The sequence below is a fragment of the Drosophila montana genome, unplaced genomic scaffold (assembly GCF_035044405.1).
Source record: "Drosophila montana isolate Dmon_TW-CO22-7 unplaced genomic scaffold, ASM3504440v1 contig_3175_1, whole genome shotgun sequence".
NCBI classification, from domain to species: Eukaryota; Metazoa; Arthropoda; class Insecta; order Diptera; family Drosophilidae; genus Drosophila; species Drosophila montana.
This window is the reverse complement of record NW_026998052.1, coordinates 342,074-361,064: the sequence shown is the minus strand read 5'-3', so window position 1 is coordinate 361,064 and position 18,991 is coordinate 342,074. Positions and strand designations below refer to the sequence as shown.

The 18,991-nt window shown below is 40.8% G+C and overlaps 3 protein-coding genes across 3 annotated transcripts; all 3 read left to right on the top strand.

Annotated features, from left to right (window-relative positions):
- The first annotated feature begins 5,404 nt into the window (after positions 1-5,404).
- Positions 5,405-6,340, top strand: LOC135431206 (uncharacterized). Its single transcript, XM_064686191.1, has 2 exons — positions 5,405-5,805; positions 5,863-6,340. The coding sequence occupies exons 1-2, from the start codon at positions 5,405-5,407 to the stop codon at positions 6,338-6,340; spliced, it is 879 nt and encodes a 292-aa protein (XP_064542261.1).
- Positions 6,341-11,943: 5,603 nt separating this feature from the next.
- LOC135431185 (cuticle protein 8) lies at positions 11,944-12,934 on the top strand. The gene is made up of 2 exons (XM_064686151.1): positions 11,944-12,292; positions 12,762-12,934. Exons 1-2 carry the CDS (start codon positions 11,944-11,946, stop codon positions 12,932-12,934), a joined length of 522 nt encoding a protein of 173 aa, XP_064542221.1.
- A 1,785-nt stretch (positions 12,935-14,719) lies between these two features.
- On the top strand, positions 14,720-18,304 carry LOC135431189 (uncharacterized). Its single transcript, XM_064686159.1, has 4 exons — positions 14,720-14,870; positions 15,839-15,983; positions 16,046-16,994; positions 18,232-18,304. The coding sequence occupies exons 1-3, from the start codon at positions 14,832-14,834 to the stop codon at positions 16,867-16,869; spliced, it is 1,008 nt and encodes a 335-aa protein (XP_064542229.1). The 5' UTR covers positions 14,720-14,831; the 3' UTR covers positions 16,870-16,994; positions 18,232-18,304.
- The last annotated feature ends 687 nt before the right edge of the window (positions 18,305-18,991 follow it).

Genomic DNA, 18,991 nt, shown 5'->3' with positions numbered 1-18,991 from the left:
GTTTGCCTTTCACTTTCTAGCGCCGCGCTTTGAGCAGCTGCTGCCAGGATATGCGCACATATAATATATATATATATATATCGATATATATAATCGTCTAAGTATATCAAAAAGCGCGATTGTATAATGTCTGGGCCTTGTCTTGGTCGAGTTTTTTTCTTAGCACGTAATTAGCTGAGCGATTTGAGCGGCCAACTGTGAACTGTGCAAACAACTGCAAACAATGTTGACTTGTTTATTTGTTGTTGTTGTTTTCTTGTTGCCTTGTTGTTCAATTGAGACATTATTCAATTTGTGACAAACGCGAGAAAATTTAACGGCCCAACAACAAAGCAAAGCGACTTAAAGTGACCCGAAATTGGCAACAATTAAAGGCATTTTAGCTTTTTTCCCAAGGCGATGTTCTAAATTTTGACCAAAATACTCGCACAGCCCACAACAGCAAGAGCAACATATAAGTGGGCAAGACTAGTAGATACCCTAGGTCCAGTAGCAAACATTCTAGCTTTCTGCTGTGCACAAGAATAAAATACACACGCCCTTCTTCTTCTCTTAAGCACATACTATTTATGGGCAAGGCGTTCTTAACTAACTTCGGCGTTTATAGTCCGATCTGTATGAAATTTTATGTGCACACATATGACATATTTATGGAAATTGGAGCAGATATCGAATGAAGTGACTTATGTTGCGGTAAGTCATCAGTTTTTTTTAAAGGAATCTAGATCGACAGACGGATGTAGCTAGATAGACTTGGTTCATCCTTCTGATTGGATATATTTAAAAAGGAACAATGTAGAATCAATATATATATAATTTATTGATTCGGAGATGCTTCCTTCTGCCTCTTTCCCACATTTGATCAAAATCGATATACCCTTTTCTAGCCATTATTTAATGGCCAGCAACTGCGACAACAAACATTTGTTGCCGCTCTGCTCAGCATTTAATGAGCACCAAAATTGTAAATTTAATTTATAACGTTTGCTGCGCTTTTTGTCAGACGACAAATTTCGTAATTTTTGCACTATTTTATAAAAAAATGCAATCGCAGTTGTTGTTTCTGCTGTTGTTGTTGTTGTTGTTGTTTCGTGTAAACTGTGCCGAGTCAGCGTGGACTCGCCGCCCGTTCGTTCGGCTTGCATGTCAAAGGTGCATAAAACACGCCGCCAAGAATCGAACCGAATCGCATCGAATCCAAGACTTTGGCCGGTTCTGTTCCATTTTGTTTGGCTTTTGGTCTGTCGTGTAGCTTTAATTGGCACCTCGACACCACGCGGTGGCAGCTCTATCTGTGTGTGTGTGTGTGTGTGTAGGTGCACTTGATAGTGGCTGCATGGTTCGCATTGCGTCAATTTATGTGACACGCATTTTGTGCATTGTCAAAACTGAAATACGCGCATTTGTTTTCGCACATTGTAACAGGGTGCAAAAAGGTGAAAAATCGACAGTTGCCACCAGTTGCCGGTCTGCTGTCCAAGCTGTGGATAAGCAGCGGCCATTGCGTGACCATGCAACGTGACATGAGTTACGCATGTTGCACGGTTGCAAGAGTTTGACATTAGATTCAGTCGATAGGCGTAACATATTCAGCTTTATGCGTTTAGCCTGGAATTTGCTTGAATTATTAATTTTAAATATTTAAGGTCCACGGACCTCGAGCTAATTAAATATTTAAAATGGAATGTTTGGCCAAACATATAAATAATTCATTTTATATTTCATATAAAAGCTGACAGATTGATATTTTGTATATTAGATAAACTAGATATATTAGTGGCATGTATTTTTAATTATTTATTTATAATGCATAATATTGTTGCATAATAATAATAGGAATAATATAAGAGAAACTAGCAGAGATAGCCCTAAAATAAATACAAAATAAATGCTGATGAATTCATCTTAATAATGTAGTTTCTAAAAGACTCCGAAACTATCTAAAAAACTATATGCATACTAGATGAAATTAATCGGCGTTGCCCGATTCTAATAAATAACGTGGAAAATATTAGCAACATTTTTTTGTGTTATATGCTCGTACATCACACACGTATAATACAAATCCCCTCGAATTGCCAGCACCCGCTTATATATTATTATAGATCTTCGCTCTAATCCTCCTACTTTTGTTTAAATGTATTATTTTTGCCTTTCTCTTTGTGATCAATAACAAATTAAATAGACATTTTAAATTGCGCTTGTTAGTTCAAAGCTCAGGAACAGAGCTCAACAGGTTTATGGCGTCACATTTGTAAAGAAAAGTCTTTTGCTGCTTTCTGTATGTTCCCACACGTGATCATCAAATTTTGCAAAACCCCGACCTAGTGCTCACTCTAAAGAGTGTCCAAGTTTTAAGTATTTAATTTCAATAGCGTTCTACAAATTGTGTATATTTAAAAATTTTAAATTTCTTCCGAAGCTGCCGAGGCAGACAGACTGTCAGGCCCAAGCTGAAGAAAGAGGACAATTACTCTGTTCTGATTTAAACTTTCTGCTGTGTGAATAGTTTGATTTATTTAGCAATATTTAACACTATAAAATTTCAAATTTATTAAATATTTTTGACATATTTTTATTGTGGTTTCTTGAAGAATCGCGTCAAACACACACACAGACACAAACGTCGCATAGCAAAGCGACAAATGGAACCGCTTTTACTCGCACTCGCATTTCAATTTCATTTTCATTACGGGCATTTGTGTGCGTGTGTGTGTGTGAGTGTGTGTTTTTGTCTGCCTGTCTCGGTTTGTTGTTTTGAAGCTGTTGCAATCGCGAGCTGCTGGGGCACTGAAGCTGACCAGGCTGACGACGCAAATGAAAACGAAATCAAAGCTAGAGACAAACCAGAGCACTTAATAGTGAAAAGTGGCGCATGAAGATGGAGGCGAAGGGAGGGAAAAGGAGAGAACTGGAACTGGAAACTGGGCACTGCGAGATGTGAGCTGTGAGCTGTGAGCTGAGACTGGAACGTTGTTGACTTACATAATAGCAAAAATAAAAGATAGAAACAGAGCGCAGCGTGTAGTAAATGCAATTTATTGAAAGAAAGAAATCTGCCAGGCAGATTGTCTCCCTCACAGACAGCACCCCCCCCCCCCCCCCCTGGACACCTGGACGCTGTCTGGCGACTATTTAGGCTTTTGTCTGGCGAGGCGCACGCTCTCATTTTGGTCAGCTGCAACATGATTTTTTGGCATGTGGCTTAGTTTTGCTTTTAATAGACTTTGATTGCACAGTTGTTGTCCCTCATGCGACAACAACAACAACAAAAACAATGACAACGATTTGCATTGCAACATGGATCAACAACAGCAGCAGCAACATAAGTCATAATGCAATGGCACATTTGGCTCATTCGGTTGCGTGCCGCTAAAGGCCAAGACGAAAGACTTAGGCAACAAACTGAGGCCAACACATCCAGCAGCTTGCGTCTGCGTCTTAATTACGACTACCAAGCGCTGGCGTTAATAGCCAAAAACCCAAAAACTTGCGAATCGCGATTCTTAAAGCTGCCAAGCGGCATTTGTGTAATGGGTAATTAAGCGCCTCGTCGTCGTCGTCCTCGTCTTCGTCGTCTTCGTCGTCGACAACAACAAGTTTTCCCACGCTGCTATTGCCCGCCTCATGGGCCAGCCTAGCTGCCTAGCTGCCTAGCTGACCGGCTGCCCAGCTGCCCGGTCTGTCCATGTGTCCGCCCGGCCTGGGCTACTGTGCGCGCTTTAAAGCCCAAACAAACAGCCGTCAAGTACCAGAGGCCAATGATATATGCATTTTTCATGCCAAACAACTGTTGCTGCAGCCGCAGCAATGCGCCTCGCTTATAAATTAGAAGTAGTCAAAATAATAGCCATATTTCTTTGGCGGAACCCTCACACAAAAAAAGGTCAAAGCTGCACAGCTGCGTTTTTTTTTTTTTTGTTTTTCTTCATTTTTTGCCATGACTATCATGACTCGAACTGTTCGATCTTTAAGCAGGCACATTATAAGCATCGCCTTCAGCCGCAGGCGGGGTGTGCGGCTAATCAGCTGAACGCACTTAAAGCGATTTCCATGTTTGACGCGAAAATTTTCAAAAAGTGTTTAGATGCCGTTGCTGCGGCGGACAGGTGTGCCCAAGCCTCGGGCACAAATTGGTCAATAAGACTCGAAATTATGATGGGCACATAAATGGGCAAACATGCAAGGCAATTAATAGGATTTCAAATTCGCAACGATAAAGTGTTTATAGACATAATATTGTATAATATTTTTTAATAAAATTAAAACGATTTCAATGTGAAAATAAATCTTCTTTCGTACCCAGAGAACACATATAGTAGAATATATATAGATATACATATTTATATATATCTTGATCAAAAGAAGAAATTGTTACACTCGAAATGCCGAGGATTAAATATAATTAAATGTATCAATTATATTTGAACTATGATCAGAAAATCTTGTTTTAAGACTTACTTGATCCTAATTTAGGAACAAAGTGGGATTAATAGAAGTTCTTCTGTTAATAAATTTAGTATAATTTATGCTTTTAAGCTCTTGAAGCAAGGTTAATACAAACTTATCTCGAGCGCAATCAAGTTTGAGCTTGTATTAAGTTGCTATCATCTTGATTCAAGAGCTCACGAGCAATTTTAAATTATATTAAAAACATATTGGGCTTATATTGTATACAATATTAGTCTTATTTGAAGCTAAACTTGGTGATAGTATAAGTATTGGTTGGGCTTTTAATTTAAGAGTGATTAAAACTTGGCTCAATACTAATCCGTGCTCAATTTGGTATGAAACCATAATAAACAAGGCTTGATTTATGTTTTTTGCAATACAAAAGTCATACTTTAATCAAGAATTTCACACTTGAATCAAGTATTACCTGCCTTACCATACTTTTAATAACTTTTTACTTGATTCAAGTACAAAATTCTTGATTTTTTCTCTCTGTGCTGCCGCCGAAAAAGTTTATTTTTGTTTTTCAGCCTAATTATCTAAGTGTGCCAAATATTTAAATATGATGCCCTTAGTACGACGTCTCTCTAATTTAATGACGTCATTTTGGGTATTAGGAAGTGTGCAATTTGCCGCCCATCAAAGGCGCAAGTGGACGACCGCATCTCTGGCGCGCGCTCTTGGCCAGTTCCAGTTGGATGCGGTGACCATTGAAGCGCATAATTTGTGCGGAAATATGCACAAATGATTGTGGTGTACCTTTCCCCCAGTTGGGCAGTGCGAAAAAATATATAAATAACTGAGAAGTGCAACATTTCACGCTTAGTATTTATGCAAACGCGAGGATTAAGTTAGCTCAAATAAAACGCGCTGCCAATCAAAACGAGAAGCGACAGCAAATAAAAACATTGAAATTCAATCAACAACAGCAACAACAAAAACAACAACTGCCATGAAGAAGCGACAACGCATAACCGGCCACGCAGCTGGAACGCCAGAGACGACAACATTTGCCACTTGTTGTTTGTGCTTCCGCGTTACGTCCGCGGCGGCACGCGTCGAGCGATTGCACCTCCGCGGCTCGTGGCTGCCGCTGCTGGCGTTGGCTTTGGCGATCTTCTCAACATTTGCCGGCTGCTCGGCGATTGGTTATTCCTATACGAGATTTGAGGGTCCGGTGGCGGGGCCGGAGCGACTGGTCGCCGTGCCCGATGCCTATGGCGGTGGCACGCACTCCGACTATGTGGCACGACCCGAATACAGCTTCGCCTATGGCATCGAAGATGGTCAGACGCGTGTGCTGCAGAATCGCAAAGAGACGCGCAACGGCGACGAGGTGCGCGGCGTCTACAGGTAGGTAAATGCCGCTGTTGCCATGTCAACGCATTCATTAACAACGCCAACACGCAGCGTAGTCGATCCTGATGGCACCCTGCGTGTGGTCAAATACACAGCGGACGATACGAACGGCTTTCAGGCCGAGGTGATCACAAATGGTGTCGCCACACTCCATGGCCATGGCAGCGAGGCGGGTGGCGTCCATGTGCAGCAGCAAGTGGAACACGAGCAGGCCAACGAGGTGCAGGGGGAGGAAGACGATGGCGATGATAGTGCTGGCACGCAGCAGCAAGAGGAGGAGGCAGAGGAGGAGGCCGAGGAAGTGGAGGCGCAGCACGAGGCAGCTGCACCACAAAAGGGCAAGGGTCACTATAAGGTGCACGAGGACCATGACGAAGACGATGAGGGCGACGGCGAGAATGAGGAGAATGAAAACGAGGGCGGCGGCGATCATGAGGAATACGAGGGCAGCAGCGAGGAGGGCTACGAGGATGCGGATACGCATCGTCAGCAGCAGCTGGAGGACAGGGACAGCAGCGAGGAGTATTAGAAGCGTTCAAATATACCGCAATATACCTGATTACATACTTGTAATTTTCGATATTATTGTCTTATTTTTTTCGTTAACAAATTTTTCTAGATTAAAAATCGATTGTAAATTAATATTTGTGATATACAAAAAATTAAAACAAAACAAAGTGAAAGTGAGTTTTTAAAGCTTGTTTGGTATTTTGTGGTATTAAGCCGATTTTTATAGGTATTTTGTGGTATTTTTTTTTATTATATTACAAAACTTGTACGCAAAATTTTGTAATCTACTCTTTTTAGTGCTCTACTAAGCAGATTTATAAATTTGGTATTTTTCGTAAAATACCAAAAGTACTAAAGTACCAAAAAATACCAAAACAAATTTAATATGCAACATTTTGTAAGCGATTTTTTTAGTGCTCTACCAAGTTGAAGTATAAAATTGGTATTTTTATTAAATACCAAAATTATCAAAATTACCACAAAAAAAAAGTAAATGAAACTATTTTTCTGTTTTACACCTCAATTAGCTTGTTGCACGCAATTGGTATTTTACGATATTTAACTGGCATATTAAGCATAAATACTAAATGCATTAAATATGCCTTACATAAGCCCAAAAAATATACTTTTTTGTTAAATCTAAAGCAAAAGCTAATTGAAATATGTGTCAGTTGATTTTGCTGCTGCTGGGAATGGCTTTGCGTAATCCAACTGGCTGGCCACAGAGACGTCGCAGAGCCTGCCGCTGCTGCTGCTTCATGCTGCTGCAGTGAAGCGTGTGCGTTGTTGTTGCGTTCGATCGGAATCAATCAGGCGCAGCAGCAATTGGCAATTGCACCAACCAACCAACCAACCAGGCAGGCAGGCAACGACTTTGTTGCAAAGTCGCGCACAACATCTCTGAAATCTGTTTGCGTGTGTGCTCCACTTGGTCGACTGCCTGGCAGCGAGTCCATTTCGTCACTCGCTTAATTCATACGCGCAAATGTGCAAAATCGCATTAAATGTGCGAAAATCAAAACGACAGCGCAGAAGGGGCGGGGCTGAGCACGGCAGAGGGGAGGGGGGCGGCTGCAATGCAAACAGCCAACGAAATTGGATCAAACGACTTTGGACTTTTTTTTTTGCAGCCAGCGACGATGCGGTAATGATGCCGAAATGGCACTAACCAACTGACCAACTGAGTGGCGCCGCGAGAGCAGCAGCAGGTAGAGAGGCAGAAGGAGGAGGAGCAGGAGCAGGAGCGGCGGGCAGCGTGACCAAATGCAGTTAGTAATCGGAGAATTGAGTTGGCGACACAATTGGGTTGGCAGCTCTTTGGCATTTGGCTGGGCATCGTGTGTGCCTAATTGACAAGCGCCTTATATCTAGTGCCTGGCGGCTGGCCAGCATCTCCTCAGGCATCTCTAGCTAATAGCATCCCAAGAGTCGATGCCTGCGCATTGCGGCAATGTGCTGAAGATTTATGGTGTGCCGCTTAGAATGACGGGCCAGCTCCAAAACTGGACAGCATGCAGTTTGCCCAAACGTGCAAGAATGCCAGCGAAAATGTTTTAATTAGCTAACGTTGCAATGTGGGTAAACAAAAAAATAAAATATTAATGTGCATGCCAACAGAAGCTGGTAAATTCGACTTTAAAAGGGCTTCTTACCGAATTCAAAATATATATAAATTATTATTTAAATTTAATTGAGTTTATTTAAGCAGCTGTGCGACTAGAAGATACCTTAAACCTTCTTCTACTTGCAACAAATGCTGCGAGTTCCAATTGGTGTATTTATGTGATTTTTAGCTAAGAGGCGGGGCATGGGGTTGAAGTATTGATAAAATGAAAAACACTTGATCTGTATAAACTTTTTTAGAAGCTACATGTCCAATTTGGCGACTTCAGCTCTTAAAACCTAAGAGATTCGCTCAAAAAACTTTATTTCGATAACAATTTTTATCGTTTGATTGGAAACGGGGCTAGTTATCGATTATCGGGAACAAACTCGCGAGCATTAGATGGATTTATGTTCGAAGTTTCAAACCTCTAGCTATTAAAGGTTCTGAGATCGACGCGTTTATACGTACGGATAGACGGACGGACAGACGGACATGTCTAGATCGACTCGACAATAGATGCTGTTCAAGAATATATATACTTTATGAGGTCGGAGATGCATTCCTCTGCCTTTTATTCCAATTTCAATAGGTTTAGAGTATAAAAATGTGAATACATTTTAGCGAATAATGTTGGAATTTTTGTACCTATTCTACGAATTTTCCTATATTTATTTTATATAATATATAAATAATTGAGTAAAACTAAAACATTTGACTCTCTGAGCAAACGTTGCGTATGCGTAATACGCGTATTGTTCACAGCGTTTTATGTTACATTTGGGAAATGAAATGAATACAAGCTTCCCATGGAAAGGCAGCCTGCCACAGCGGATGTGCAGCAGAAGCAGCTGAGCTGAGCTGTGGCAGGAAATGCCATATTACGCATACGCAGCGTAGTGCGACCAATAAAAACAGAAATAATAGTTTTGAGTTAGCCTAAATTACAATCGAGCCTGCGACTTTGAATGCGGATTAGCGGGCCTTTCTAAAACTGACCATATGCATGAATGTGCATAAATCAATGTCAATGCAGAACAGACAAGTCATTAAAATCAAAGCAAAGTGCGTTTAAATGTTCAAGAGAACCGCCAGATAAAATAAGAAATACAAAATAAAAACCAAACCATTGTCCAAAATAGTTTTGCATGCGCGGCATAAATCAAGATTAAAAAACTTCGTTCTACTTATCGAGCTGACACTCGTTCGGAGTTGGAGTTGCAGTCGGAATTGGAATTGGAGTTTGATGATTGAGGCAATCGATTTGGAATTGCGATTTTGCATTTCGATTGGCAATTTTTAGTGCATGGCGTGGCATGCGCATATTTCTGACATGCGTCGACAGTGGCGCAGGTGCCACAAGAGCAGCAGAGGCAGTGGCAGCGGCAACGGCAGCGGCAGCAATTAACGCAGCCATCGCGCATGTCGCCCCCGCAGACAAACAGTGTGCCATGTGCAATGGCTCTCAAACTGTGCCGCATTTGTTGCGCAATCATCGAACGCTGTTGTGTTCGACAAAGACAAAGCGTGTTCCACTCATTTCAGCCGCCGCTGACCAACTAACCAACTAAACTCCAAAGGCTCCAATCTAGCCAAGCCCCCCACCCTCCCCCTCCCCCCTGGAACACCCGCTCTGCGATCTCGATCGTGACGTGGCCAACTTGTTTGCAAAGCCTGTGGCTGCCTCAGCTGCATTTTTGTTGTTGTTGTTGCTGTTGTTGTTTGCATTTTCTTAGCCCACAATTGTTTCAAAGCGTTTTTTATTTCGGTTTTGGTGCGCCTTGTAAATGTGTCGCCTTTAAAGTCATTTTATGTAAGTCGATTCTGTTTTCGTTGCGGGCCTTCCCAGCCACACAAATGATCTTTTAGTAGCTTTAACTGCACTTTTGCTGGCCAAGTCTGTTTTGCACCTTTGTTTCGTGCAAACAAACTTTGAGCTGCTTTTTTTCCCATCGTTGCCGCCACATGTGTTCGTCTGTCTGTCTGTCCTGGCCACTTGTGTGCTCTTTTGACTACAAGATATAATAATAATTTTCTGATATGTCATGCAAGAACATTTTGTCGTTGTTGTTTCTTGTTTTTTGTTTGTTGCTTGTTGCTTGTTGCATACCCGCAACTTGGCACAAAGCTGTTTGCGTGGGCGTTGCAAGAAATTTCGAGTCAACGTGTCCAAATTTGACATCATGAGCATGGAAAATCTAACGCACCATGTTGCCACGAATTGGGCAAGACCCATTTTTGTTGATCGTTACGCCTGGATTGTTCATATTGATGCTGGAACTGCGATTTGTTTTGCTTAGCAGCAGTTTTGGTTAACTGAATTTAATAATTTATCAATAACACTTAATTGTGGCAAAGGTAAGCTCGCTTAAGAATTACTGAATGACCGCTACCCTGTACTCAGATCTAAGCAAGCTATTTCCACATGTAATAAGTTTGTCAAAATTGAACAATTTTCAAGCTATTTCCATGTGCGAAAACTTTGTTAAAATTGAACGGATTTTTATCTTTTCAATTTAAGTAAGAGGGTCACATGTTCGGTCATTAAGCAAGCTAAATATGCGAAATATTTGGACTTATAAAGTGCCAAGTTCCTAGTAAATGTCTCTATTAAACTGCAATCTTCCAACACTTTGCCAAAACTTAACCAATTTTAGTGAATGAGGACATATTGTTCATAGTTTCTGCTCTAAATCTATACATATTCGCATTCCATTTTTTTACATTTGTATAAAAATCCACCCTAGTCCCCAGTAAATGTCCCTACTAAGCTACAAGCTTTCACAACTTTGCCAAATCGATTTTAATGAATGAGGACACTTTTTCATAGTTTGTGCTCCAGATTGATTTGGCATCTAGATATTAATTGCTCAATAAACTCAACTACATAAGTTTCATATCTTTCTCTTTTTCATGCCCTAAACGCAATGAAAATAAATAAAAAAGGGCGTAAGGGTTTTGTTCAAATGTATGCTTAGCTTAGAAAACGTTTTATATATGTCTTTTTAGACCAGAAAAAAACTATTTCAAGACAACTTTACAAGCAACTAATCCGAATGACTCTCATGGCAACAAATTGAAATTGTCATATGCCACAACAAAATGTTGATTGAACGACGTTTGATATGCGTAGCCAAAAACAAAGAGCATAGAAATACAAAATACAAAATATGCGAGCATTTGCCAACATCGAAATTCCACAAACGCACGCACACAAAAGTTCTTTGAACAACAAAATGTCGTGCAACAAATTGCGTCAAGTTTGTTGTTGTTGCTGTTGTTGTTGTTGCTGTTGTTGTTGCTTTTGTGGTAATTATAACGGCGCGCGTTGACTGCCACAGATATGGTAATAATATTTGCAGAGACCAGAGTCTCTGTCGCAGCTATTAAAACTGCCTCCGACTGTGAGTCGTAATTACCGCAACCGATCAATAAATAAACAGCTTAGGCTATAACAGCAGCAGCAACAGCAACAACAACAACAACAGCAGCGGCAAAGTGTCACTTTCAATTGCTCCGTTATCTGTCCTTAACAGATACACACAACTGCCGAAAACCGAGTCACAAAAGCTAGCAACGCCTTCACAGCCCAAGAAAATGCCGCACCCAGCGGCAACAGCAGCAACTGCAGCAGCAACTGCAGCAGCAGCAGCAGCAACTGCAGCAACAGCGATCTCAGCCGGCACATGCGTGGTCTCTGTGTCTATGTCTTCGTTTCCTGCCCGCTGCCGACACCCGCTGCAGCTGCAACTCGTACGACTCGATTCGCTGCTGCTGAAGTTGCTGGTGCTGCTGCTGTCGCCATCGTCGTCGTGCTCGCTGGCATCGCCTGCGCGTATATAAATACTTTTGGTCATCGTTGCAGACATCAGTTCAGCTTACGATTTCGTGCTATAAACGGTCCTCTCCAAAGCGTCTTAGCCGTGCCTAAAGCCACAGTTGTGCCAGTTCAGTTTAATTTGAAACGAATCCTTCGTCCTTTTGTTCGCGTCGTGTGCCGTTGTCTGTGCTCAATTGAAATGAAGGTACGACAAAATAAAAAAAAACAACGCAAAAAAAACGTTGCGCTCGAGCAAGGACTCATTTTCTGCCTCTTCTTCTACACCCACACGCACACACACACACACGCCCACATACAGTACTTTGTTGCCATTGCTCTGCTGTTTGCCGCCGCTCAAGCTGTGCCGATTGAGCTGGGTCACTATGGTCCATCGTTGTTGCAGGTGCATCATGCCCCAGTGCTGGCCCATGCTGTGCATGCGGAGCCGGTGGCCTACCCTAAATACTCCTTCAACTATGGCATCAAGGATCCCCATACCGGCGATATCAAGTCTCAGGCTGAGGAGCGTGATGGTGATGTTGTGAAGGGTGAGTTGGGCGGGGCTTAAAGAGCATAACAAATTTGAAGCAGAGAAGTTTTCGCAACAAAAAGGGCTTAATAATTCAAAATTTTATCTAAATTTACAAGTTCTAAAAACAAACAAAAGACTTAGGCAACAAACTTTTTATGCAACAAAAGATTCAAGCGACAAACTTGTTTGGCATAGAACAATGAATGTAAACTAAAGACTTAGGCAACAAACTTTTTATGAAATCAAAAGACTTAAGCGACAAACTTATTTGGCATACAACATTAAACATAAACCAAAGACTTAGGCAACAAACTTTTTATGCAAGCAAAAGACTTAAGCAACATACTCCTTATGCTGCAAAGAATTGAGCGTCAAACTTGTTTGGCATAGAAAATTGAATGCAAGCAAAAGACTTAGACAACAAACTTGACATACACTAACTGTTTAACTAATTGCCATCAATTTTTCATTTATGCATTGCCCAGGCCAATACTCGCTGGTCGAGCCCGATGGCTCTGTGCGCACCGTGGACTACACCGCCGATGATCATAACGGTTTCAATGCCGTCGTCCACAAGACCGCACCCAAGATCATCGCCCATGCGCCCGTCGTGCACGCTCCGGTGCTGTCACATGGCCCACTGCTGCACCACTACTAAAGGCCGTCGAGCAGTCGAGTCATGAAGGTGCTCTCTCCCCCCAAACGCAACCGCAAACACAACAATATATAGGAACAACAGGCAGATAAAACAGATCCATTGAAAAATCGTTAATACGTGTACATTTTTTTTGTAAGTAAGTAAAATGTAGCTAAGAAGTTTTTAGTAGAAACGGGCACCTTAGTGGGTGCCCGGCACCCGGCTGATCTGGCATGGCATGGACGAAGGAAATACGAACAAAAACAAAACAAAACAAAAAAAACCTAAACGAAAGCATAATGACTTGATCTTGATCATAGCACGAGTATGAGAATGATGATGATGATGATGACGATGATAATGATGATGATGATGATGTTGGTGAACGTTGATAATGTTTTGACACAAAGCGTAAACTGAAGCAACAGCAGCAGCAGCAGAAATCACAGTTGAAAACGAGGCAAAGTTTTTGAATGCACATATATATGGATATATATTTGTATATTTTGTATATTTAATCAATGTTTCATATTATGTTTAACCACTTCCGCCCATTACCATCTAGCACCAAGCACAAGTCAAGGTCAGCGCGAAACATAATCACAAATGCAACTGTTCTTATGGTCCAAATTTGCAAAGGCATCTTCCAGAACTTAAACACAACTCCCAACTCATTGTCTATCTAAAAACTAGTTTTTTCAACTTTCAATTTCTTCTGCTCTCACTTTTGTAATATATTTATGCATTCTCTCTCACTTTCACTCTCTCTCTCTCGCTCTTATGAAGATGCCTTTGGCGCTATATAAAAAAACTGTGGTCAATTGAAGAACTGCCACGCCCAACTAACAGCATGGGGCGTGCCAGCTCCGCTTAATTGTTTAATATTTAAGCAACTGGAGCATTTTGTGCCATTTCATTTGGCGCACAGTTTGGCAAGCACTGGGCCATAGATACAACTCTTGTGATACCTTGGCGCGTGCGTTTCGTGCATTTCGATTCACCCATTCAAGTTACGCTTGAAAAATATTTCAACATATTATCAAGAACTCTCACCCACACACTCGCTGTCTCACGCACTCAACTGTCTCATTCTCGCTCACTCTTTCTCTTTCCTCTTATTACTCAACGCTCAACTGACGCTCTCTACAACTATCTCACTCACACCCATATACACACATCCACACTCTCAGTCTGACACTTTTGTATCTAGTTTCATTTTTGCATTTAGTATTCTTCACAATTTGTGTGTATTGTATTTATAAACAATTATGCCGCTTAATTATAATATCAATATATATGTATATAAAATGTAAACAACAAAAAAAAATCACAAAAAAAAAATAACCATTGTTGCATCAATGTTGTCTCTGTAGATCAAACAAACAAACAACAAGAAGAAAAAAAACTCTCACATGTCTCTCACGCTCAAAGTTCATTGAGCAATTATTTTAAACAATACAAATTCTTGATAAACACAACGAAATGCAGAAACACGTTATTATCGAATTATAAAAATGTATTAATAGAAAACTACAAAAAAATGAATAAAAATCAAATTGAAAAAAGAATGCGAGATATGAATTATTATTATATTATATTATTATTATAGTTCCAGCTAAACCTTCGCAGAGGTCAAGCTGTTTAGCAAATTATATTTTCTTCATTTCTCAGCTCATCTTTTCACCAAATTAATTTGACTGAGCATGCTGAAAATTATTTAGCATTCTAACATTGTATTTCTAATTGGGCTCTCAATTATGTTTTGGCTGCCGCGCGGTCGCGTCTTCAGTTCAATTTTGCCACTGAAAGTGCGCGCAAGTCCGCCGGATATACGGATATATCGAAGAACATACTGCTTGGAATGTCAAAAAGCGAGTGACGCTCAGCAAATGTGATTCGCAGCTCATTAAAATTCAGCATGGAAGTTCTTACAAATATATTTCGCTTATGGTTGTTTGTAAGTGCGTAGCTGCCTCTAAGAAACTCGATTTTATTAGCGTAGATGACATGGTTGATGGTGTGAAAAATTATGAAACTCATTTAATGATACATAAAATTGTATTTGGTTTATTTTGGAAATTTTTTACCAAACTGCCTTAAGAGATGTATCGAAAGGGCAAGTAAGGCAGCTGTTTAAAATATAACTCATCTGGGAAACTAACTTGTGCTCAGGTCGTTGAACAACCTTTTCTTTTCAAGATAAAAACTTAGAACCCGTTTAGACTTGTGAAATACTTTGAAATAGCCCGTGCCCAGGTCTTAATTGCATTAATGTATATTCTTGTTTATACAGAGAGGGAAGGAGAGACGAAAAGAGAAAGGGAGAGAGAGATCACTAGATGGTAATAGAAATAAAAAAAATCGAGAAGGAGATGAAGAGTAAATTAAAGCGGGATAATGAAGAAGCAGAAAAAGTGCATTAGATCGCCAAGACAAGCTTATATGAGTTCATGAGAATCGCATAGTAAGGCGATATTTAAAAATACGTTTCTTTAACTTCCAGCGCAGCGGAAGGTCTGTGATATCAGGCAATGTATATGTATACATATATAATTTATATTCACATGCATACATACATACATTTATACATACACACATACATATATACCCACACGTATACATCATATAGACATATTTACATCAGTGATACAGATATAGAATTACATGGAAATAAAGAAAGACGGACAAGAAATCAGTTCGACGCCCTGTTCCCGAAAATCTATTATGTATAGGGTCGTCACACAAACGATCATACCCTCTCTTAGGTCACAAAAGCGCACAATCAAGCTTTTTAAATACTTCCAATCACCATAACTCTGCCAAAGCCAAACTCCTGTTCATCCAATTTTAAATCAATCTAAACAAAGCTTTATGCCAAGTCTACTAGCCCCAAAGTATGCAATAATATTTTCATTCTTCTTGCAGTTGCTGCTGCTGCTGCTCGTCGCAAAAGTATACGCCGCGTGGGCCACTCCAGTGCCAGCAGGAAATGCAGCATACGCGAAGACGGCTGACGAAAACCGCAGCGAGCCGAGCAAAACGAGCAACTACTTTCTGCATGAGCCTTACGGTAGGCCACAAAAAGAGCAGCTGGAGTAAATATAGCAATAACTATTTGTATAATCCGCACAGGTCCCAATACCTACGCCTTTGGTTTTGAGGTGGAGGATGCACAGACTAACAATATACAATTTCGGGATGAGAGACGTTTTCTGAACGGCAGCATTGAGGGCAGCTATGGCTATGTGCGGCCCGATGGACTCGTCCAGGTGACACGCTACAAAGCCGATGAGGACAGCGGCTACTTGTCGCACTCCCAAAGCTATGCACCGGGTGATCAGCGTGTGGACTCCATTTGGCCCACACAGCGTCCAGATTTACTCAAGGCGCAGCATGAAATGCAGCCGGCTGTGAATATCAGCTGGGATCCTAATAGTCATTTGAATGTGAGCGTGGATCAGGTGGAGCATAAGGTGGCCCAACAGCTGAAGGAGCAGCATGGCCTGGATTTGAATCACATCAATGTGGCGCAGGATGTGCTGCAGCCAGCTGTGCTGGACATAGTCAATGGCAAGACGCCGCTCAAGACCCAAGCCAATGGCAGTTTAGCCTTTGAAACGCTGCACAACTTTATAGACAAGGATTTGCCACTGGTGCCGTTCGAGTTGCCAGCCCAACAACTGCTAGCAACAACAACAACAATAACCACAACAACGGCTACAACTTTGGCTCCATTGGGCAACAGAACAACGCTTGGCACATACAACAAAGCCAAGTCCAATAACGATGAGAAGGCACCGCAAGTGGCCAAAGTTGTGGTTAGCACCACATTGCCACCGCCCAGGCCTTTGGTTAACGATAATTCCAATGCTAGCAGCTGGTACCACAAAATCATTCAGGCGAATCGTCGTGAATTCCTAGAGCATTTACCAAATTTGCATCAACTAAACGCTTAGCACACAGTTTTGTGGCACACAAAAAAAAACCAGAGGAGTACCAAAATGTGGCTGCCCCACTGTAGCCGTTAGTTACTAAGCCACCAGCATTGCCGACACGCCCCACAGCGACTAATAAGCATTAGGTAAGCGGGCCAAGCCGAGCCGGCAAGATCTTTCACTTTTCATAGGTAAAAGCTTTCAGAGCGAGTCATGAGTACGTTTTCATGCCAGAAAGTTGTCCAGAAAAAATGGGGTATGACCGTTTTATGCAAATGTATGCGACCTCGTAAATAATATATATTCTTGGCAAGCATTAATAGCCAAGTCGACCTGTCGACCTAAATATATCCGTCTGTTTACCCGTCTTCGTGAATAAGATTCTTTGTTGTTCGATATCTGCCCACCTTTTGATCATATGGATAAATATAGATTTTAAAACTAACGTTTTTTAGGCATATTTTAAGGCAGCTAGAGACTTCAAATTTAGTTTGTTGGCTCTTGCGAGGCATTAACAGTTCAGGAACATTTCACTTTTCGGATATCTCAAGCCGTTTCCCCTTAAATTAAGAAATAAAGTCACTTTTGTCAGCATAGTCTTAGGCTTTGGTATTTACACACATTTATATGCCACATTTAAGACCAGAAATTTTCATGAAGATTGGAGAACAAATACCGAAGTTATTCAGGAACTCATGTCCTATAAAGTGGGTCTAAAGGAAGAAGAAGCAAAGCTTCTGCGTAAGCAATGTGCGTGTATGTGTGTGTTTCTATTTATGTGTGCATTTGTATATGTCTACACAGAAAAGCAGTGCGAATGTCTGCAAAGGCAACTCGGTGCTGGCTGCAGAGTATCTCCCAGTCGGGCATTCACGTCTAGAGCACTCTTACTTTTTTTTTTGCTTTTGCATAAGTAGAGCATACAACAAGAATGCGAGTAAAGCATAAAGCAAACAATCACAAGGCTTCAATTTACACTCGACTACATAAACACAGAGATAGGCTATGGCATATTTTGCAGACATTTTCCGGGTTTGCCGGGCGCGCAAATTGGAGCATTCATCTCGCCAGCTAATCTGAATGGAGGGGACTTATTCAACATTTTAGCCGCCTTTGAAGTGATGTGGCCCAAACGATTTGTGGGCCAAGTGTGGGCGACAAAACTGGTTGCAGTCACAATATCTCTCAATTTGCCAGCTTCAGGAAGCTCGGGCCAGAGGCAATCGGCAATTGGCAATGCGCCAAAATGCGTTCAAAACGGAAGGAAATGTATTGAATTTTTAATTTTCTCACTTTTTTGCTGTTTTCTTTTCGTTACCATCTTTTCGCCTCATGCATATTTAAGCTGATTTATTGTATTGTGTTTTTTTTATTCAATTGCAGCTTTAATTTCTATCACGCACGCCCGCCGCGCCTGGCCTCAACGTTATCTCTGAATTGTCTTCAGTTTATGCAATGGCCAAAAGCAACAACAACAACAACAACAGCAATAATAAAAAATAACAACTCAAGTTTTACTCGATATTTATACATTTTACACTCTTATGATTGGGTTTTTCTTTGTAGCGCACATCTAAAATATTTATTTGTTGCCTGTCGTGCATTCACTTTTATTGCGGAGAAATGTTTTATAAATTGTCTGAATAAAATCGTAGCTATAAATGATTGATGGATAGATACATAATTACTACGAGTTTTCCCTTAGTTTCGATGCCAATAAAATTGCTTTTTAAAATTTCCTAATATAAGATATTATTCTGTAAAATAAAAACGAGGCAAATTTCGTATAAAGAATTGGCTATTTTAGCTATTTCCTAGCTAGAACATGTATTCTTTAATATGAGATATTAATCTCTAAAACACACCGATTTTCACGAGGTTTGGCTCTTTGTTCATGGTCTGGCCTCTAGATCAATTTGGCATTTAAATCTGGCAACATATTTTTTGGTCGAAATTCATGTCCAAATGTTACCCCCCGAAATCGGATATAGATATGGGTCTAAATTTCCCCATCCTTTAACTTGGACAAAACTCAACCGATTTTCACGAGATTTGGATTTTTCTTAATGCCTTTGCCTCTACTTTAATTTGACATTTAAATCTGGCAACATATTTTTTAGTCGAAATTCATGTCAAAATATGG